General features: G+C 39.2%; 2 protein-coding genes across 2 annotated transcripts; both read left to right on the top strand.

Moving 5' to 3' along the window:
- Positions 1–13,155: 13,155 nt before the first annotated feature.
- Positions 13,156–14,121, top strand: LOC149923050 (uncharacterized). The gene is made up of 2 exons (XM_090163121.1): positions 13,156–13,283; positions 13,506–14,121. The coding sequence occupies exons 1-2, from the start codon at positions 13,239–13,241 to the stop codon at positions 14,004–14,006; spliced, it is 546 nt and encodes a 181-aa protein (XP_090019247.1). The 5' UTR covers positions 13,156–13,238; the 3' UTR covers positions 14,007–14,121.
- A 394-nt stretch (positions 14,122–14,515) lies between these two features.
- Positions 14,516–23,529, top strand: LOC149923049 (uncharacterized). The gene is made up of 19 exons (XM_090162343.1): positions 14,516–14,615; positions 14,676–14,821; positions 14,924–14,968; positions 15,056–15,148; positions 15,212–15,295; positions 15,408–15,533; positions 15,590–15,730; positions 15,798–15,876; positions 15,944–16,065; positions 16,131–16,490; positions 17,404–17,568; positions 17,629–17,696; positions 17,754–18,003; positions 19,749–19,991; positions 20,062–20,213; positions 20,276–20,396; positions 20,455–20,576; positions 20,657–20,734; positions 20,805–23,529. Exons 1-19 carry the CDS (start codon positions 14,516–14,518, stop codon positions 23,377–23,379), a joined length of 5,070 nt encoding a protein of 1,689 aa, XP_090018469.1. The 3' UTR covers positions 23,380–23,529.

Raw genomic sequence — 23,529 nt, 5'->3', positions numbered from 1 at the left:
GAGATATAGAGTCGAGATAGATAAATTAAATTGACAGTTTCAGGAAAATAGTAGAGTTAAAAACAATTTAGGGAACGTCTGGGGAATTCATACACTTGGAAAAAGAATAAATCTTTGGGGTTTTTCGGATTTTAATAACGTATAAAAAACTACCATGTCTTCCCTTTTAAAAAACACCCCCCGTGAAAACAGTCGTTTTATTTTTATTGGGGATAAAAAACAATAGAAGAATAAAATTGAAAGAATAGTTTTAACGTTCGTTTTCCGAGATTTTAGACTAAAGAAAAAAACTTTCCCCCCTATCCCTGAAATGTTTTTTGTATGTCCATATGATGTGAATTTGTCAAGAAATAAAAATAAAGAATTTGTACTTTGCCCATGTACATAACTGGGCCTTCCACAATTTTAAATTTGTCCATTTTTTGTCTACCACGGTAACCACACCTATATTTTATCATTTTAGCGATATTTCACCGTTTTAGCGATATTTTATCGATTTAGGCTTTAAGCTCTATTTTATCGATTTAGGCTTTAAGCTCTATTTTATCGATTTAGGCTTTAAGCTCTATTTTATCGATTTAGGCTTTAAGCTCTATTTTATCGATTTGGGCTTTAAGCTCTATTTTATCGTTTTAGGCTTTAAGCTCTATTTTATCGATTTAGGCTTTAAGCTCTATTTTATCGTTTTAGGCTTTAAGCTCTATTTTATCGATTTGGGCTTTAAGCTCTATTTTATCGTTTTAGGCTTTAAGCTCTATTTTATCGATTTAGGCTTTAAGCTCTATTTTATCTATTTGGGCTTTAAGCTCTATTTTACCGTTTTATATATAAGCTCTATTTTACCGTTTTAGGCTTTAAGCTCTATTTTATCGTTTTAGGCTTTAAGCTCTATTTTATCGTTTTAGGCTTTAAGTTCTATTTTATAGTTTTAGGCTTTAAGCTATATTTTATCGTTTTAGGCTTTAAGCTCTATTTTATAGTTTTAGGCTTTAAGCTATATTTTATCGTTTTAGGCTTTGAGCGATATTTTAAAATTTTAGGCTTTTAGCGATATTCCATCGTTTTAGCGATATTTCATCATTTTAGGCTTTAAGCGATATTCCATCGTTTTAGCGATATTTCATCATTTTAGGCTTTAAGCTCTATTTTATCATTTTAGGCTGTTAGCAATATTTCATCATTTTAGGCTTTAATTAGCTCTATTTTATCATTTTAGGCTTTAATTAGCTCTATTTTATCATTTTAGGCTTTTAGCTATATTTTAACCTTTTAGGTTTTTAGCTATATTTTATCATTTTAGGCTTTTAGCGATATTTCATCATTTTAGGCTTAAATTAGCTCTATTTTATCATTTTAGGCTTTTAGCTCTATTTTATCATTTTAGGCTTTTAGCTCTATTTTATCATTTTAGGCTTTTAGCTATATTTATCATTTTAGGCTTTTAGCTATATTTTATCATTTTAGGCTTTTAGCTATATTTTATCATTTTAGGCTTTTAGCTATATTTTATCATTTTAGGCTTTTAGCTATATTTTATCATTTTTGGCTTTTAGATATATTTTATCATTTAGTTATATTTTATAATTTTAGCTATATTTTCAATGTCTTCATATTACTTCCTATAATTTATATATATTTTAGACTTTTTTGGGGAAATTTTTATTTATTTGTTAAAAAGCATTGTGACCGAGATTACGTCAGTTATGTCACGGAAATTCAAGTCAAAATTGTTCTCACCCTATTAGATATCTCAGCTAGCCTAACCAATTATTAAACCAAACTCACTACTTCTCAAGTAATTGAAAACTATATTTTCCTTTAATTTCAATTTCAATTATCCTATATTTTTTATATTTTCATTAGAAGTTATAATATATTTTTATATTTTCATTAGAAATTATCCTATATTTTTTCTATAATTTCAATAGAAATTATCCTATATGTTTGATAATTTAAATAGAAATTATCCTATATTTATGATAATTTAAAGAAAAATCCTATATTTTCTATAATTTAAATATAAATTATACTATATTTTTCTATAATTTAAAGATAAATTATCCTATATTTTTCTACAATTTCAATAGAAATTATCTTAATTTTTTTATAGTTTCAATATAAATTATCCTATATATTTCGATAATTTCAATAGAAATTATCCTATATATTTCGTTAATTTCAAGACATTAACCTACATTTTTCGATAATGTCAATAGAAGTTATCCTATAACTTAATATAAATTATCCTATAACTTAATATAAATTATCCTATAACTTAATATAAATTATCCTATAACTTAATAGAAATTATCCTATAACTTAATAGAAATTATCCTATAATTTAATAGAAATTATCCTATAATTTAATAGAAATTATCCTATAATTTAATAGAAATTATCCTATAACTTAATAGAAATTATCCTATAATTTAATAGAAATTATCCTATAATGTAATAGAAATTACCCTATTATTCAATAGAAATTACCCTATTATTCAATAGAAATTACCCTATAATGATATAGAAATTACCCTATAATGTAATAGAAATTATCCTATAATTCAATAGAAATGATCCTATAATTCAATAGAAATTATCCTATAATTCAATAGAAATTATCCTATAATTTAATAGCAATTATCCTATAATTCAATAGAAATTATCCTATAATTTAATAGCAATTATCCTATAATTTAATAGCAATTATCCTATAATTTAATAGCAATTATCCTATATTTTCGATAATTTAAATAAAAATAATCCTATATTTTCGATAATTTTCTATCAAATATTTCCTATAAATTCTACAAATTTTCTTCTTTTCCTATAATTTTTGTAGGCTTTCCGTGCTCACCTTGAAGACTTAAACAATAAATTTTGGGCAACCCTTATAATATAATTAATGCATATCAATTAACCGACCGCCTTAACAATACGCCTTACCATCATTACTCTTTTCCGTGTAATTTCGCGAAAATTAAATTAATTTTACTCCAGAGAAGGAATGGTTGGGGCCGTTACTTAATATATTATTATTTTACAATTTATTCCAGTCGGCTTACTTCTATCGCGGGCAGACGAGGCCGCCGGAAATTAATACCCAATAGACTCGCTAGAGGTCCCGCTCTTCGTATCGAGCTCGGCGTGTTTGCATTGAAAAGGGCCCCGTTATTAATGAGTGCCAACTCGGGAAGGGGGGGGGGGGTGAACTTTCGGGCCAGACCCGGTAATTATCGGTAGCCCTTTCTAATCAAGCCGTGTAGCTAACACTCTCCGACACCCTCTCCCTTCGTTCAATTGTTTTAATTGGTTTTCATATAGCTGCCATACATTATCAGAACGCTCTGTATAAGTTGCGACTCTACATAATTCTCTCATTCCTGTTATTTGTAAATGAAAGCCTTTGAGGACAGAAAAAAAAATAAATTTCGGCAAGTTTTGAATAATGTTCAGTTTTCGAGATACGCTTCGCTTATATGCCTATTTATTTTCCCAGCTTCGGTATTTTGGAGTTAAATTATAACTCGCAATTAACCTTAATACGGAGTTTCAAACAGTGACCTCGTTTCCAGGGCCGCCTCCGATAAAACAATTAGATACCGTACCGAAGCTACATCTAGTGGCGGAGTGGTTAGCACTTTCGCCCAGCAGCGAGAGAATAATTCGATTCCAGCTTGAGTGGCACAGGGTTAAAACTGGGAACAATTCCTTCCGCGTTCCGTTTGTTAGTTCTCTAACCACTGATTACGAGAGTCTTCCTTTTAGTTCTCCAGTTTCCTCGTTGAGGCTAACGATAATAGTGTAGCGATGGGAGTTGTTGGCTCACGGGGCATGAAAGGCTTGCCATCAGCCTCCTCCGTGCAAGCCCGACAAGCGGGGAGGGAAGTCGGTATATATTAACGGGGCCCATACAGCCTCGAGGGCCCGATTGGGAACCAACGAGGTACACTTCTCCCTTAAAATGTATAGTTATAATTGGGGCCCGTACAGCCTCGAAGGCCCGATTGGGAACCAACGAGGTACACTTCTCCCTTAAAATGTATAGTTATAATTGGGGCCCGTACAGCCTCGAGGGCCCGATTGGGAACCAACGAGGTACACTTCTCCCTTAAAATGTATAGTTATAATTGGGGCCCGTACAGCCTCGAGGGCCCGATTGGGAACCAACGAGGTACACTTCTCCCTAAAAATGTATAGTTATAATTGGGGCCCATATTTAATATATTTTACTTATCCCCTAAAATGTATAGCTATCTACTAGTTACGGCTCTATTGGGGCCCAAATTAAATATTTTTCAGTGGCTTGGGCCCGCTATCGGGGGCCCTGCCTACGCGATGTAAGCCATGTAACTCGGCCACCTAGCTGGAATAAATAAAGCTAACTTTGCATAAAACCACAAAAAAATAATTGAGTCGCCGGGAGTAGTGCCTCACTCCTGTAATCCCAGGCATCCGGGAGGCAGAGTTTGTGGATGGCCGTGTGAGGACGACCACTAATCCCCCAACGGGTGGTTGTCATACTTCCGCCACGGGTGTCCCAACCCTATCCCTAAGTATCCCCCCGTTGGCGTGGCCGTAACACATATCTCGCACCTGATTAATCAAATGGACGAGCGGACTGAATTGTCCCACCCGTTACAATCGCTCATAACGAGCTTCTAAAAAAAAAATAATTGAGTCAAATGGAGAAAACGGAAATTTATTGGTTACTGAATTCCTTGAAGGCCTATCATTGGTGTTATATAAGCCCATTTTAGTTTTCCGGTAAGCATTTGTTTTCCTCGAACTTGGTTGCTCTTTTCCCGCCTAAAACAATCGATTTCCCGTCTCCTCTTCACTCTCGATAATTTCGTTGTACTCTAACTGAAGTCTGACGATCATAACCATTCTAGGTATATTTCCAAACCAGTCCAATATTAACGAGGGATCAGGCATTTTACTCTTTTTTTGCGTGCGTAGTTTTGGATAATATGAAACAATATAAATATAATTTTAAGGATTTTCCATTTGAAGTCTATTGGAGGAACAAATATAGGTTATTTAGGGCAGTGCCGCTTATTCCGATATTCGAAAAATTTCCACCCAAATATTAAAGACGTACTTAATTGAGCGGAGCGAACGAGCGAAGCGAGTGAGTGGAGCTCTCACTGTGGTGACTTCAATGGGAAAGTTGGCTGCGTGTGTGTATGTGTGTGGGTATGTGTGTGTGTCGCACTTGGGGGAGAAGAGAAAGGGACTCTGAACGAGACGGAGAAGAGAGAGGGAAAATCGCGGTAATGTCCGGAAGAGAGGGAGACCTTCGCCGCGAGAGAGGGGGGGACAAGAAAAGAGAGGGGGGGGGGCACAAGGCACTGCCGTTCAGGATATAATTTAAGCGAACAATAAAGAGTGGACCGGCTTTTAAAAGTAAACAATAAGAGCGGCTTATCCGCAAAAAAAAGAACTAGAAAGACTTAAATTACTTATGTTGTAATTGTACTATTTGTACTAATAAACTGTTTGTAGCTTAATAAAATTCGTTTAGTTTTCTTTTGGTATTAATGTTCAATTAACATAAATACTACATTACTAAAGTTATACAACTCTTCGACAACTCCGTAATTCACGATTATCATAGCGCCCACGCTCCGCTCAAATTTTTGTCGAGAATGCCGCCTCCGGGTTTTGAGACGTCCTAGTATAATAAGCTATCAGCATATCTTAGCTCGTCATCTAACGTTTTTAAGCACGTGTTATTTATTTGAATGGAAGGGTTTCTCGATTTTCTCGGTAGGAATGCAGCGGTGTTGAGCATTTTCGTCAAAGAGTCGCTCACGCTCACGTCTTTTTGAGCGGTAAAATTTTCGCTCCTCTCTTTCCGCTCTTTTTTTCAGCGGTAAAATTGGCACTCCTCTAATTTTTGTTTTGCGCTCTTTTAAAAAGATATTTTCACCGCTCATTTTCGCTCATAATAACAAATCCGCTCACAATGAGATGAGCGGTGCCCAATACTGTGCAGCGGGCGATACCATTTGAAAATTGGGGTTATTGCTTATGATTTAGGTCCAGTAGATTATTTATCCAATGTTTACCCAAAGAAAATTAGAGAAAAGAATAGTTTCATCTTAGGTCTACTCAGTTCTTGTAGCATCATCACGTTTTCAAACATTATTAAAACTTAAAAACAATGGCTTAAAAACGTAGAGGTTAATTAGAAGCTACGGTTTCTAATTCTCTTTTGTTTTATCCATATTTTGTACGGGAGTTTTATACCAAGTATCCGACCCCTTAAAAATTGAGGTCAGTACGAACAGTCCCTTCGTTTGACCTTGGCGATAAACCAAAGCGTTAATATACAAGTCGAGGGAACTTTCCGCGGTTGGCAGTAGGCGGCCGACCAATACGTTCCTTCGCTTCCGGAGTGGTCAAGGAAATCCATAAACGACTATTATACTTAGTTCCCTGCCCACTCGTTCGAGCGAATCGGCGGACCCTCGCATTAGTCGGAAAGTATTGACCGTCCCCGTTAAAATAGTCACACGAAGACGTACGTTAAGATGAGAGAGAGAGAGAGCTAGGGTCCTTCGCGGACGGCGGTCAGCGGAATGAAAATCGGACATCCTCAATATTATGTCTCGGTGGCAGTGCCCGCCCCTCTAGTTCGTACGAGATCACCTCCCGGAACCTTGGGAACCCCCGCGTCGAGGCGCGTGACTCAATCCCCCCCATAGCGACTAAAACGTCCTGAATAGAGTATCCATGGCAACTGGCCACCAACAACAAAGTTTCCCCCTTTTTGTTATCATGCATTTTTGAGAGGGGAAAATAAGAATTAGGTGTAAATATACATCTACGAACCATTTAGCGTATTAAACGAGCTCTCGGCTAGCTAGCAGGGCGGTCGCTATTATTGAGTGAACGAAAATTCCCCTTGCGAAACGTCAATTCGCGCTCGCTTCGGAACAATTTAGATTCCAAGTACTTTCAGCGTGAGGGCCGTCCGAAATGAGTCCAAGTGTTAGCTGAGACTTCGTCCCCGTTAAAGTCGCTCAAACCGTACCCATTCCTAACGTTAGACGGTACCGTCCGTTAACCCCCGCCGTATCTAGCTTCGTAATTCAGGCTGACCTACTGGACACCGACTGTCCGAGCTTACGCATGCGTACTAAATCGATTTCTAGAAATTATCCTCGTAACATTTTTCTAGGGCTTAACTATGTCCGGTCCGGCGGCCTGAGGGGCTACATTGTCCGCTTAACTTAGGGTCAGTTCTCGCTAGGACGCTTTTGGAGCGTAAGGCGCTCAACCGGAACCTAAAAACGTCTTGTCCGGTGAGCGTATAAAAAATTGTCGACGAAAATTATGACCTGTGGATTAAAAGCGATGATTGTCCGGGGAAGCGCTTGAGAGGACTTTTGTACGAGAAAGATTTATTATGATCTTCAACGACATTTGACAGGTGAGATATCAAACGCGTTTAACTACCGCTACAGCGCTACGCTTCATCGCTTAGAGGAGTTGTTCTCGATGTCAACGCGTTTTCTTAGTTTCTATTTCCGCCACTTTGGGCTCGATAAGGCATTTGAAATACTTAACGCCACTGTCAACGCGTTAGCTTTATAAGATTCCTTGCAAGGTCTTTGACCAGCAGGAAGCCTACGCTTTTTCTAGCGTTCTTAGAATCTTACTTTATTTAAATTTCATTGATTTTTGCGGGCTTTCTTAGAAATAGAAAAACTGGCGTTGTTTACGCAATTTGTACGAAGCTTTTAAGCGAATTAGTCACCCTATTCCTAATGTAATTGCAATCGCGGAAAGCTTTTAAAATTGTTACTCGACCAATTTTGCGTTTGTTGGCGTTGAGCAGGTGAAGTTGAAATGATTGATGGTCGCGATTCGGCAAAAAATTGAGTTGTTGAACCCATAAGTCTTTGAGATCTGTCGTTCGGTTGATATTTTTATTTACTTTCTCCATTCGACTGGAATGTTTTGGATAGTTTAAATAGTTTCCGAAACGTCGTTGGGGTAAGTGATCTACTCCTCGTTACTAATGGTCTATTTCTGAGAAATATATCGTATCCGGAGTATATTCCCCATAAATTGCTCGTGATCAAAAGACGCGAAAATATCGGCTCAGGAGAATCTTTCCCTTGTGACATTTTGTTGTTGACGTTGGAGAGTATTTTACGACATCGATAGATATAAGAGACACCTTTACTATTTTTCTCCGGAAATAAATTTTCGATGGACATTAAGATTATATTTTTTCTCGGAAAAGGTTCTGATATATTTGCCATTTCATTGTATCCAATTCCCCGGGGGTTTGAAAGCGCTCTTAAAAGCCGAGTGTACCCAGCGATATTTACTTGACCAAGCGACTAATGTTTTCCCAGAAAATGTTTGTACGCTCTTGATATTGGTTTGGTAAAAAAAAAAAGCTTTTTCTTTACGTGACATCAACTTCTTCAGTGGTGGGAACTCGCGTCAAACACGGGTAATCTGAGGATGGTACGTTTTCTCAATCCCGAACGCTGTTGAAATATGGCATTAACGATACTCCGCGGGGTAAAATGGCTTTTTCTATTAATTTGTTTCGCTTCAGTCTATCGAAATATCTCGTAGACGGTGATATGCTAATACACTATACTTGAAATCACTGTCACCCGCTACCATTACCAAAGGCGGGGATTTTTCTTCCACAATATAATCCAATAGATAAAGTGTTCGCTCTAATGTAATATTAGATTAGGCTAGGTGAAATATATTGTATGGCACTAATATGGAGAAGCATTAAAGGGCCTGTAAAAATTATTTTGATACAAATACTTTCGAGTTTAAATTGAAAATTCAAAGTAACACGCTGACGTAACTATCTAGACCTCGAGCCACGATTATTATGGTTGTTTACAAGCAAGCAGTATATTTCCTTTACATCTAGTAGTACATAGAAAGAAAAGTATTTCTAATGACCAACTAGAAAGTCGATTTTTCGTATGCAGCTACGTGAATAGGGTATTTTTTTTTCAAAATATGACATTATTCTAAAAGGAATATTAACACAACATAGAAACATCATTATTTCTTTGTGTAGAAAAGTTTTATTTTTAATATTTCGCCACTAAATGAAAAAGGCTTAGAATCATATTTAAAATAAAGCGAAGCCTTCGCACCTTCAGACTCAAAAGGGAGAAAGTACTCTGGTACATGATTGAGCGAGAATGGTTGCCATAAGCGGTAATGGCGGAAATGACGGCCATAGTGAACCCTAATGGTAGCAAAGAAGAACATGACAACCCTGTCTTCAAATTATTTGCGACCAAAGATGAAGGTTCGATTTTTGAGCGTGAACTAACACGTAGAGCTAGTGCGAGATCTTTGTTGCAGTGCGGTTCCTTTTATTTAAAAATGCGGCGATTAAAAACGGAAGACAGCTAACACCATCTACTACCAAATTTATTAAGTTTCGCGATTTTTATTAATGATAAATTTCGACCACTTCAGTAGCTCAGGTCACATTAATTTCGAGTAGAGACGCAAGGTTTAGAGCCAGACAAAAAATTCTATTTTCAGGAGTGGCGTAACGAGATAAGAAAGTAGTAAATATAGGCGCAACCTTGGTGGCGTTATCTTCACGGGTTAACGAGTTTACTACGTTTTTAATGGACTGTAGTAGTAACCTCATTACGGGCGTTTAGATGATACTACGTAAATTTCATTAAGCGAAGTAAAACAATGTACGGAGAAGGAAGAGGCAGAAATGTGGGTCAGGTGTAGCGGTTCGACCCTCTTTTTTCGTGCCAGTTAAGTTCGGCGAGTCTCACCGGCCGCCGACAGTTAGTTGCCTGCCGCGAACGGTACAACTGCTAGGTCCTTTTTCATTCGTTGACATCGCACGCCTCTGAAATGTTTGATAAAGCATTCCATAAATGGGAGGGTCGGAACCTAAATTCTTCTCTCTCTCTCTCTCTCTCAGTCCCTCGCGGGGGTCAAGATGCTATCTCGTAAATGGAGAGGCCCCCTTCGACTACTTCGAAAAAATTCCAGATTTATACGCAATGTATTGCAGCCACGTTTTCAGAACACTTAGCATGTTCTGATGAATTGCGACTGTTGGATATCATTAGACGTCGCTATTACGCCTACAATAATCTCCCTGATCTAGTTTCCTAAATTGGGATGATGTCAATTAGTTAAATGCGATTGAGATATGTTGATGATTTAATGAATATGGGGAACTAAATGTACCTTTAAATTAAATACCGGGCTCAAAACTATATGGAAAACTATTTAAATGTTAATGTACCCAAAGCGGTTCACAAGAAACCTAAAAAACTGTATGGCCGGCTTTGTTTTTTAAAAGTCGGGTGCACGATAACGAAATGGAAAGCCCTTTACCAGTAGTATCGTCCAATCACCTTTCCTTAGGGCTGTGCGATTAGTGGTTTTATTCAATAGAGTCGGTTATCGAGTATCATTTGTTTTTCATCGAGTATTCGAGTCGAGCAATATTGAAGTCGAGTCTGGTAACTAAAAAAAACCTAGTAATATTTTTAACGAGTCGGGTTATCGAGTACTTGATTAGGAGCTGGTTTTACTCAAGTAATTATGAAATTAGGTTTAAAAGGAGTATAAAGTAACTTTCAATGCTGAAAAATACTCCTTTAATTTAAATGAACCACAGTTTCCACAACTTTGTAGGTACCGTTTATTGCCCCCAAAAAGTTGTAACTTTGAAGCAACGAGGATTAGAGAGCAGCTTATTGGAGTAATCGGGTACCCGAATATGCAATTTTTTGGTACTCCAATTACTTCAAAAAATGCCAAGTACTCGATGATGTTCGTGTATCCTGGTTTATCACAAAAGCCAGAGAGCGGGTATTTTAATGGAGAAATTGGTGGGGCTTAAACTACGTCGAAAGACAGATGAAGCGCTTTTTCACAAAATCATTGGCTGGCAAATCTCATATCTATGAGAATCATCAAGGGCATCATAGTCTTCCTTAGTCATTTCAAAAGTTAGTTTCCTGATATTACGTATCAGGAACTCGTAACAGTTGTTGAACTAATTTTGCTTCTTCAGTGACGGATTAACCAAAAGGCTCAGTAGGCTTAAGTCTAGGGGTTCATGGCCCCGTCCTAGATATCGGGTGATTGATCTCGGATTTTATTCGACCCTTTTTGAAATTTAAAGTTCAATGGATCACATTTATTTTCTCTCCGAACCAGTTTATCGAATTATTCTTTGACCGGTTTATTTTTCAACCCTCTTGAAGTCAAAACCGATAAACCTTTCTTACCATCCTAACCTTTCATAGTTCATATTTGAACCCCCTCTTAACCTTTTCTGTAATCTCTTCCTTAGATGGTTTGTATTTGAACCCCTTCTAAGCCTTTTCGAAAACCTAAACCGTAAAAGTGTAGAAACTGAACCACTTTTATAAATGCACCTTCAATGGCTTAAATGTAAACCACCTTTGAACCTTTTTCATTTACAGAGTCTTGAGCAAGATCGGGGGCCTAATAAAGCTCAAGGCTACATACCCTGGTTGTAACGTCACTATATAGGTATCAAATTAACGTGTTCAACGACCGGGTTTTTCTGATATGTTTAATGAGCGTTAAGTTGTTTTAAACGCACGTACAAGATTATCGTTATCTGCCATTTGATTGATTAATTTCAAACGGCTTTTGTACGTTTTGGAATACAACAACCTCTTACGTCACGATAAGCAATCGAAAGTATCGGGTTATTTTACTATTTTAGGTGTCAGGGGCGTAGGAACCAGGGGGGGGGGGCAGGGGGGCAATGCCCCTCCCTAGAATTTTGCTGGGAGGGGCAACTTATGTTATTCCGCCCTCCAACTTTTTGGTCAGTTGAAATCTTCAAAATGCTCAAATTATCATTTTAAAAGCATATAAATCTTATAGAACTGTGTTTAAATTTCAGTCTTTTCCCGCTAGTTTACCTATAGTAGTAAAAAGTACACATGCATTCAAAACCATTCTCCAGATCCCTTTTCGTTTCTCTTTGCCCCCTCCAACTTCTAGAACGTTCCTACGCCCCTGTTAGGTGTCCAAACTATAGTGGCATCGTGACTTTCGAAACTGTTTTGATCCCACGGTTCGGTAATCTGTTAATTTAGTTAGTGGATTTATAACCGTCTTGTGACCGTGGCTAGTGAATAGCGTGATTAAACAGGCTATTAAACGTTAAATTATTCATTCTACATTTACATTCTTCTTAAACAGTTACCTTCTTTCCCGCCAACAGGTAGTTAACGGAAATGAGGTGCTTAAGCCTCGGCCAAGGTAAAAAGGTGAATGCAATTCTGTTAAATGTTAGTTATTTGCTTATCAAAATACGATAGAACTATGCTTAAGCCTCGGCCAAGGTAAAAAGGTGAATGCAATTCTGTTAAATGTTAGTTATTTGCTTCACTTACTCTTAATTGTTAACCTAAATTTAGAACTACCTAAAATGACCGTGCACCCATATACCTATCAAAATACGATAGAACTATCTCGAAAACTACCAACTGAAATATACCTTAAGCAATAAAGTTTTTCCTATGAAAATTACCATGGCGAATATGTTAATTACAACAAAATTACGTGCAAAAATAAAATAATACTATTAAACATTTTTTAACCATCTAAACAAAAGTAGCTTAATTTGCTTACCTGCTATGCAAATATAAACTCGAACGTTTATTAGAAATGCAATGCATTGGCACTGGCGTAGCTAATAATATATTTTAGCAGTCGAGAATCTCATTTTAGACAACGCGTTTCCCATAATTACTAAATTGCAAATATGTTTTCGCCAATATTCAATTCCTAAAAAAGGTCGTCAAAGTTGTTCGCCAACTCGGTCCCATTTTCCAACTCAGCTAAAACGTTTGTTGAGATATCTATTTCCACGTGCCATGACTTCATTCCTGTCCTTTGGTCAAGTTTGTAGCATTTAAAAAAAATATGGTTTATTTTTTTACACATTATGATTTACTTATTTTCAATTTAAGATAATAAAAACGTGTAACATAGTAGGTTTAAATAAAAATATATATAATATGGTTTAAATTTAAAAAATTTCTATAATATGTTTTAAATTTAAAAAATTTCTATAATATGTTTTAAATTTCTATAATATGTGGCCGGGGAGCGTTATAAAATGAATGTACATCGTATAATTAAGCACATTACTTCGAAGTTGTTTGTGAGAGAGCGTTATTGGAAGTCCTGCAATTACCCGCGAAACAATGCTGTTGGGGAAGTTTTTGTTGCTTGTTGCGTGCTTGGCACTTGTAAGTATGCTATTTAATTTCCTGGAAATAGAAAATTCCTGTCAAAGATAATGGATAATGGTTGTCAGTGTCGTCCTGCTTTTTACACCTCCATCAAACTAATAGCTTACGGTATCACGTACCGATGATCAGTCATTTTCTTTTACGTCAATTCTCTCGTCCAGTTGAATTTCGTATCATTCATTGTTTTAAATCCATGAATCTAAAACTCTAGCTTTACAGGTCCATTGCCAACACGAACGTCCAGCGAAGGACCAAGCTAAAATGATCAAAGAAAGAAACAATGCTAGAACTCCCCTCGAAAGAGCCAATGCTAGAGCTAACCACGAAAGAAACGTCGCTAGATTGCATAGGGTCAGCCTGTTGGCTACGCTCGACAATGATGACTTTCGAGTGGGGCAACACGTACGGAACGACCTGGAACAGTTCTTAACCAGCCCCGCTCCATTCTCTACTACATCTGGCAGCCTTGTGGTATCAACTTCGTTCGGAGAGCGGATTGCCAAAGCTTCTTTCTTAGACGAAGGTCTCGTTGACAACGACCACTCGGAGCTGCGCTTCTTAACTACCCCGGATCCGTTGAGTACCACTCTCAGCAACCTCGTTAGTGGAGCGGCTTTCCCCCCTGATGGTGCCTCCGTGGTCTATTCCCCAGTTCGCAGTACCATATGCGTCATCGTCACTTTCCTGTTTGTACGTCTCTTCGACCGCCGTCGTAATTAATTGACCAAGGATCTTTTTTTAATGTTTTTAAAGTTGGTTGTTTTTAAATCAAATGAAAATCAAAACGTGGCTTGTACGGCGTTAAACATTCGTTAATAAATGATACTGAATTCAAGTTTCTGGTTGTGTTTGTTCTATTGACTTATACATTTGGTTGAAGCTAAAGTACCCGAATCACGCAGTCGGGGTTCGTGACTTGCCGCGAATCGATTGGGTCTACACTATTACGGCACCGAACGAGTTTCGAGCCAAATTTTTTCGTGTCATTCAACTTCCCCTAAATATGATTTTTATCGATTATGGCGCTCACAAGTTGAACATAAAGCGGCGTCTGGCATAGCTACGTTTCAATGTCCTCCGGGAAGCGTTAGAATGTAGAATCGTTATCTCTGTTGTCTCAAATCTTTCCCTTTTTAGAAAACCATGAAGTGCCTGCTATTGGAGCTACTTCTCATCTGCCTTAAGATTATTAGCGTAACCGAGGGTAAGTTGTACCGGCTTACCAGCTTATGAATGTCAACTTAAAAAGTGGTTTTCCAGGAGTCGCTCCCAACATTGACTACTCTAACAACATGAGGGTGCTTAAATTGCCGAAAAGTACCAAAAATGGTGAAAGTGTATATAACGTTACTTTTCAATGTATTTCTTCTAAATAACGTAATTATACAGGTACTATCATTTACCGGCTCAAAGGTTCCGATCCTGACCCCGAAATATTGACCTTCGGAGTGGAGGGAGACGAGGCCAATAATCTCTTGCTAATTAAATCTGCCGGCTACACCGAAGCGGACGTCGTACTTAAATCAGCGCTCGAGGTCGTTATACATTTTTAGAGCGTCTGGAAAATTGATTCCGGCGCAGCCGAGCTTGACTTTATCATTTTGTAGCACAGCTTACTTTTTTAATTTCTGTTGTAGAAGGAAAAGTACTTTTTTACCATATACGTGACCGATGGAAAAGAGGTTAATATCAGCGTGTTAAGGAACGTGGATTTTACGTAAATTGTATTATAACTAAAGACTTCGTTGGGTCCTATTTTCTACTCGTAGACCACGAAATCCGATTCCAGTATTATTGTTACCGAAACCGATTCAGTGCCTTCACCTTTTCTAGACGTACCTCCTGTGATAGTAGTACCTGAGGTAAGTTTATCGCTGCCTATTTATTTTGATAAAAGGTGAAGTTGAAACATTTTTTCGTCTCAGAATACACCGACCAACGCGTCTATTGGTTTCATACTCGCCAAGGAAATGGATGACAGTAATCTGGCCGTCCAATTTGAAATAAGAGTAAGCGAAATTTATCAGCACTTATGACGACAGCACCGCGCTTCTTTTCTGGCACTGATTTTAGCACCGGTGTTGCATGAAGTCTGGAGTACTTTTATCTAACTAGAAATAGGGTTCTGATTCTTTCGCTGTTCGATACGTCTTTGGCCCTCGTGGGACCAGCAAAGCAGAAATACTCCTGGTCAGACCCGTTGATTACGAAAGAAGGAACGTCTACCCCTTGACCATTCTGGCAATGGTATGATTCGTAACGTATTCTTCAATTGGTCGTTATTCAGCCGTTGACTTCTTTAGAATGCGTGGAAGGATACGTCTATCGACACCCGGAACGTGGCCACGACGTCCTTAGTCGTTGTCGTGTCTGACGTACAAGACACGCCTCCTCAGTTCACCTCCATTCCTTCCGTAGTACAACTGTCTGAGAGTTTGAAACCAGTACGTATCGCATTCATCGATTTGTGGTTCTTCGATACAACATAATGTTTTCTTTATGTCCCCAAAGGGTGACTCAATCTTTAAGGTCAGCGCCGAAGATTATGACTTTGGTAATCCTAGAGACCTTTCTTACCAAATTTTGCAAAGTATGCACAAATATTATGCCGTATCACGCAAAAGTAGTTGTCTTAAAAAAAAATCTGCTTAATTTAGACGCGCCATGGAGCAGTTTCTTTAGAATAGACTTTGTTTCTGGCGAGATATTTTTGGAAAAATCCGTCAGTTTACTAAGAAGTCTGTATTCGGATTCAATGCCAATTTTAATAACTATAAAGGTAAAATATTTCAGTACTCTTAATTGGTTTAAGAATTACGTTTTAACCAACTGTAATATTTGAAGGCTAAAGAGGTCGGGCCTTCTTCGGGATTTCCCGCCATGGAAGTCGAGTCCAAGGTGGCGATCGTCGTGGTCAATACCGAAAACCACCCTCCCAAGTTCGAAGCTACCATTTTTAGTGGCACCATTCCCGAGAATAGCCCTCTGATGACCTCGGTTACGTGGGACGAAGGGACAGTGCCGGTAGTTAAGGATGCCGATCAGGGCTCGAACGGTACTTTTCTGTTGTACGTCGAAGACCAAAGCGGAATTTTTAGCGTCACACCATCGAAAGCCAACGGGGAAGCCATGTTCTACGTCGTAGTAAAATACCCCAGCCTTTTAGACTACGACGTCCACGAGAAAGAACCCATCACGTTGAAGGTATCGGGATAAAATCCTTTAGAGCAGGGTTGCCCAAATGGGTGATTTTTAGTTAAAGGAGAACTGTCACCACCGTAAAATTGGTTAAAATCCATTTAAATGGATAGAGAACGACCGAAAATGGTAATACAAAAATTTCATGTTAATATTTCCAGTATTTGATTTATTATAAGCAACCAAATTTCGTGTTTTATCCCCCCCCCCCCGACTCAAGAATCTCAGAACCGCTTGGTTGAACCTACCTGCAGCGCCATCTCGTGAACGAAATATTATTTCCCTCGGTTTTATCGTTTTTCGGTCGGAACTGTCGTCTGCTACGACTTTCTCCTTGGCTTTTTAACCTAGTTATATTGATAGATTGTAGTTAATCGTGTTTTTAATATGCCTTACACCGTTACACGCCACCCTTTCTAAAATTTTTGCCGCTTCATTCTTTTGGCGCTGCACGTAGGTTCAACCGCGATTTCTGAAATTTTTGAAGCCGTTTGATGTAGGTCGCGGAAAAAGTAGCGTAACTTTTTAAATAATTTTCCAATAACTATAAAATTTCAGGGACATAATTATTAATATATTTTCTATCTTTCTGTAAAAAAACCTCGTAAATTTTGGTTTTGGTGACAGTTCTCCTTTAATGCTAATTTCCATCTGCAATATGCTTATCCAGGAATCCATACCTCTACTTGGAATGCTTATCGCTTCAGATTTTCGTCTCGATGTGGCTGACGGTTTTTTTGACGTCACTATGGCAATTTTTTCTCTCGTAGGCGGGGCCAAAGCCATCAGAGTGATCTTACCATACGCGATACGGCAGGATAAGCATTCCAAGTATGGATTACTGGCTTATCCTATTAAATTTTAAATTTGGGCACCCCGGTTTTACAGTCCCTATCAAAAATTCTAATTAAATCGATAGATTATAGCCAAGGAAGTCAACACGCCACAGAGATTTACAAGCAGCGCTCTAATTAAGATTAAAGTGACGGATGTTAATGATAACTTTCCACAATTTTCCCAAGCTAAGTACGTCGCTTCGATACCGGAGAAAGTTAAACCCGGAACACCGGTCATCACTATAAAAGTACAATTGCCAAGTGAATTTTAGCAAAACTTTACTCTAACTTTCATTTATTTCTTGAAGGCGACCGATAAGGACAGTGGTTCTTTCGGGGATGTCGTCTACAAATTGAGGGGAGCAATGGCCAAAAAGTAAGCGTACCTCCACCTGTTTGAAGCTCTTACTTATTCCGCTAATCGCGGGGTTAGTTTCAATATCGATTCCGGGTCGGGAGAGGTGACTGTTCTAAGTGACGAGGGATTCGATCGTGAAAGAGCGTCCGAGTACGTGCTGACCGTCGAAGCCATTGACGAAAAAGGAATGGGCAATATCAACAGCACTCAATTGGTCATTGAACTTTCGGACACGAACGACAATGCCCCCGTCTTCAGCCAGCCTCGCTACGACGCCGTTCTTCAATCAGACTGCCAAACATTCTACGACAATCTCATTATAAGAGTAAGTCTCGAATAATAATCCTAATCCGATAATGTAAATTTGAAGGATGATCAGCGAGGGAGGCTGGGCCATTCGTAGTAGGCTTTAGTGTTTCGGTTCTGCCAAGGCTAAATTCCCATGCTTCCGTACTGGAATAATCAGCTAGGCACCACCTTAGGCCTAAGTCATCGAGCGACTTTTAAAACCATTAGTTCGGGTTAGATCAGCGGTTCCCAAAAGGTATTCCGTGGAACCCTGGAGTTCCGTAAAAGGGTTACAGGGGTTCCGAGCAGGGGCGTAGGAACGTTCTAGAAGTTGGAGGGGGCAAAGAGAAACGAAAAGTGGCCTGGAGAATGGTTTTAAATTTTTAATGGAGTGTAGCTTCTCCGAATGCATGTGTACTGTTTACTACTATGTAAATTGGCGGGAAAAGACTGAAATTTAAACACAGTTGTGGTTTTATAAACTGTATATGCTTTTAAAATGATAATTTGAGCCTTTTGAAAATTTCAACTGACCAAAATGTTGGAGGGGGCAATAACATTAGTTGCCCCTCCCAACATAATTCTGGGGAGGGGCATTGCCCCCCCCTGCCCCTCCCGGTTCCTACGCCCCTGGTTCCGAGAATAAGCAGCGCGGCCATCTTTGTTTGTGTCAAGAGTCTTTTAAGATAAGTAACAAAAATAGGCGAAACTATAAAGTAAATTTGGTCTTAATCAACTTGTTAAAATGGGAAAACAAAATCACATGACTATCTTTTCACAGCCAACTTCGATTCGATAACTTGTGTTCATAGTCGGTGGCCGTGCGACGTTAAAGAAAAAAATTATTCCTTCCAAATACTGCAGACAGCTAATTAAATTCCACTTTTCTTTTACAAAGTGTTTTAAATAATAATAATAATAATTAGATAATCGATCAAAATTTAAACCACCATTAACAAAATAAAATGAATATTAGTTCGTATTTCTAATGATAGATGGCGCTCCACAAAGTCACGTGACTACCATCTTTTCAACCCCCCTGGACTTTATAGTTTCGCCTATTAGTTGGGGTTCCGCCAAAATTAGGTGGATAATTTAGGTTTCCATAGCTAAACACATTGGGAACCGCTGCTTTAGATAATCGAAACAACACGTCACGGGCTTGGAGGCCATATTAGAGTGCGTCCAAATTCTTATCCAACCTTTTTAGTAGACTTGGAAGGCGACTATTTTTCCAAGCTGTCTAAATATTCGGACAGTTAGGTCGACTATTTTGTTTAGACACCATCCTGTGAGTACTCGAAAAAAAGTCTGCTTAAGCTAAGACTTATCGCACACAGTAAATATTCAAATGTGTATATAATAATACTTGAAATAATCAATTAATTAAATGAATATCATTCATAATATTAATTATTAAAATGTTTGTGTCTTACCAAGAATGTATTTATTTATACCATTCTTGGTCTTACATTTAAAAGTTGAGAACTTATTCATAATTCCAGCAGAATTTGACGAAACCAAGTTTGGCTGCATCGATGCTGTCTAAAATTTATTCGGTTTTTTAATCGACCAAACGAATTTGGACGCGATCTAGAATTTAGCCACTTCCGGTTGAGTCACGTTTTAGCCAAAACACAGGGAATTGGGACTCACCCCTTATTTCCCAAATGTTACCGTTTCCCTCTATCAGGCTTTACGGCGCGCTTCGCATCCTCTTACATACAGAATCCTAGAATGAACGTATCCATAAGGACTAACATTGTTGTTGCGATTGTATAGGCATTTGACGCCGACGAAACGGGGCGGAATAGTAACGTAACTTACGAGATTTTGAACGGCAACTATCAAGAGAAATTCGCGATTAACAATCGAACGGGGGAGATTAGATTGACCGAACCACTGACGAAGACACGCAGTTTGAATGGCATCCCAGGCATTCCGCCAATAACGCTGACTGTTCGGGCCCACGATCACGGATTTCCCGCTCTGTCCTCCTCCGTTAAGGTTCACATTCACGGAGAGGTAATATGTACCGATTTAATATCATCCTTTACAATATATGCCTAGCTGATGCGACGCATTCTCGTAATAGGAATACCTGAATCGAACAATCAACTTCATAGTGCCTTTCCAAGAACAATATGTTAAGGAACAACTCGTCACTATCAACCAGGGATTGTCCGAGATCACCGGAACTCAGACGAATATCCTCTCCGTTAATAAATTCAACAGTAGTGAAAAAAAGTAAGATGCGCAATATGTTATTATGATTTTGTATAGAATTAGACTCGAATTCCTTTTCCTAGTTCTTTGGTGGAAGCTTGGATTGCCTACCCTCTAACCACGACTGTTAACGTAACGAACTTAGAACAGATTCTGAGTCGTATGCTGCGGCCCAAGGAGTCTAGCTCCGGACACGAGACGGAGGTATTTGTCGGAAGAATATTGCGTATTTGAAAAAAGAACCAAACTTCCTTTATTGTAGGGTCAACCAATTACGACTGCTAAATACGCTACCGTATTTTGGATTTTAATCGTTCTAATCATACTTATTATCATAATTATCATTTTCATTTGTTGCTATTTTTGTTGCGTTCGTCTAATTGGGTGAGTTTTTGGTTTTGAAGCGGTTGAAAAGCCGAGAATGAGTTCCCTCAACTTAATTTTTATTTAACCATCATCTACAGCAACAAGCTTAAAAAGGAAATGTCAAGGGTAACGCCTCAGGATAAAATTATCATTCTTAAAGACCACCAAGACGGACAGTACGTTGATGACCTTTATATTGGTGAAATGTCGTTTCTCGAATTCCGTCTAATAATAGCTCTTCCTTAGCGACTCTGTGAAAAACGCGTGGGAGGATGACAATGAAACTTGGGTGTACAGTAATGGTCGGTTACTGAAAAAACACCAGCAAGCATTTACTCCGGGAGTTGAGACCGAACCGAAAGAAATGCAGGCTCATCGCGACAGAAGGGGAAGCCCCAGATCGAACGTTACTCGCGAACCCTTAAGACTCGACGACCGGCCCATGTACGCCGGGGCGAATTTACGGCTCGATCCGAACTATGAAAGGGAAGGGGCCCAAACGGTTTCTACCGAATACGTCCTTCAAGATGGTCGCAGAGGTCAAGGGGAAGGCAGGCAGCAAAACGGTTATATCGTGGTGCGACGGAATTTGGACGATTTCCGAAGGAGGGAGCGTCGTGGAGCGGATGACCGGATTAGAGAAACCAGGTACAACGACTACCCTGACCTGAGACCTCACGAGCCGAGACAAACGGAGATAATGTACATTAGAAGTCCCCCGAAAGAGACCCGCTACGATCGACCTTACCCGGATGATCATTTCCTACCCAGAAGCGTCAGTGAGACGGATTTGTACAACACGCAGCAAAAAGCCATCCGCGAAAATGAGGCTGAGCTGAGAAGTCATTCTCTCAACTCCCATTCCCAAAAACCCAAAGCGAACGCCCAAAACCCCACCCAACCTAATAGTTTGAGGTTTTCTCGACATCACGCTGAACCTCCTTACGGTTCTTATAGAGACCCTGATCCAGTCAGAAACTCGTCTTATCATCAAGACGAAGGAAGTCACCAAAGACAAGGTGGTCGGAATTTGAATGTAGTTACCACTTTAGGACACCAAGATCAAAATAGAGTATCGCCCGTGGCTTTCGAAAGGGCCGCTACCAATTCCTACCATCAACAGGAACTGAATAGCGGTGGTGGTCTAAGAGTAGTACCTGCCGTTCCTATCGGCCAATTTGCTGCCGGATCGAACCGACAGCCCACGAGTCAAAGAATGGACCACCCGAATGACCCAACTAAAGATTATAAAAACCAACCGAACCATCCCACTGATTATCAGAATAATCGAAATAGAGACTATTCCAATAACCCAAACCCAAATCGAGATAGCCAATCGAATCATATCAACAACCAAAATAGGGATTTTACCAATAATCCAAATCTAGATAACCAACAGAATCATATCAACAACCAAAATAGGAACTATCCTAATAATCCAAATCGCGATAACCAATCGAATCATATCAACCACCAAAATAGGGACTTTCCGAAAAACCCAAATCGAGATAACCAAACGAACCCGAATTATCTCAATAACCAAAATAGGGAGAACCAACATAGCTATCCCAGTGATTATTCGAATCCCACCTACGCTAACGAGCATCCCGTTACTGTCAGGGACTTTCAAACAAATCTAGGCAACAATAGTTACCACAACCCCAGCCGACTTCACCCCGATGATCAAAATGTCGGCACTTATAATATCTACCAGGATTACCCGGTCGAAAATTCAAGGGTACGTCCAAATAATGAAGACTATTACCAGAACAATCCCCCAATTGTCATTCAGCAACCCTCCAGTATATCTTCCCGCGAAAGACACGGTCCCATCATCCACAGCAATAGCCAATCCCTACGCACAGTTCGGGAGTATTCCACCAGTTCAGTGAGGCGGGATGACCCCAGAGGCACTAGTGCGCCCCAGTATGACCTAAACGAAACCGAATCAAATCGGAACGCGAACGCCGTTGGCGCATTCAACGATCAAATAAATAATCATGAAAATGTACGTGATTTACGCTCCCGGGAAGGGATAGGCGTTCAATCTCCTCAGAATATCGTAGCGCCGCGAAAAACAGAATCAATAGGTCAGATAGGACAACATTCGAACCGTCCTAAGTCGCGTGGGGCTACAACTATTACAAAGGATGGAGATACGCAAAATAATGTAACAGGCCAAATAGACAGAAGTCCAAATCGACCTGATTCGCGAAGGGCTACGACTTCTACAGGGGAGGGAGGGGCGCAAAATAGTACAACAGGTCAGATAGACCCAAATCCGAACCGCCCTCATTCGCGGAGTGCTACAACTTTAAAATTAGAGGAAGAGACGCAAAATAGAACAATAAGTCAGAGAGACCAAAACCCGAACGGCCCTCATTCGCCGAGGGCTCCAACTTTTAGAGAAGAAGGTGAGTCACAAAATAGTACCCCGAAAGAGAGGTACAGCACACCTTTGGACCATATCGAACAGTTCTTAGTGCCAATCAACAACGGATCCAGAACTAGTCCGACGTTCGATAACGGGGCCGTGTTAGATTCGAACAATTTGTGCGACGAATCGAAACTAGAGAAACGCGCCATCGTGGAACATAGGGATGGTCACGTGTTCATAATCGAGACGGATCGACCACTACCCGACGTCGATACTACAACTAACGACGACGACGACAGTGATTCGGGAATTGGCGGACCGTACGGCAGCTTAAAATTAAAGAAAGGTAGCTACCTCGAGAAAAAATCAGTATTCACCATCGCTTACGACGGTATGCAGACGCAAAAACTGAAATCGTCCGAGGGTCGACATATTTCGCCCTAAATATCTCGTTTATATATGGTCTCGTTTTTTAAGAAATAACGTTTTGTGATATTTATAGTTACGCGTGTTTTACATCTGGAAAAAAAATGTTTCGATATTCTAAATAAACAAATTTTTGTCTCGTATACTTGAGTGTATGTATGGGGGTAA

Source organism: Leiobunum rupestre, chromosome 11 (assembly GCF_980474605.1).
Source record: "Leiobunum rupestre chromosome 11, qqLeiRupe1.1.hap1, whole genome shotgun sequence".
Classification (NCBI taxonomy): domain Eukaryota; kingdom Metazoa; phylum Arthropoda; class Arachnida; order Opiliones; family Sclerosomatidae; genus Leiobunum; species Leiobunum rupestre.
Note: the sequence above shows the minus strand (reverse complement) of the source record. Positions and strands in the feature narration are given on the sequence as shown.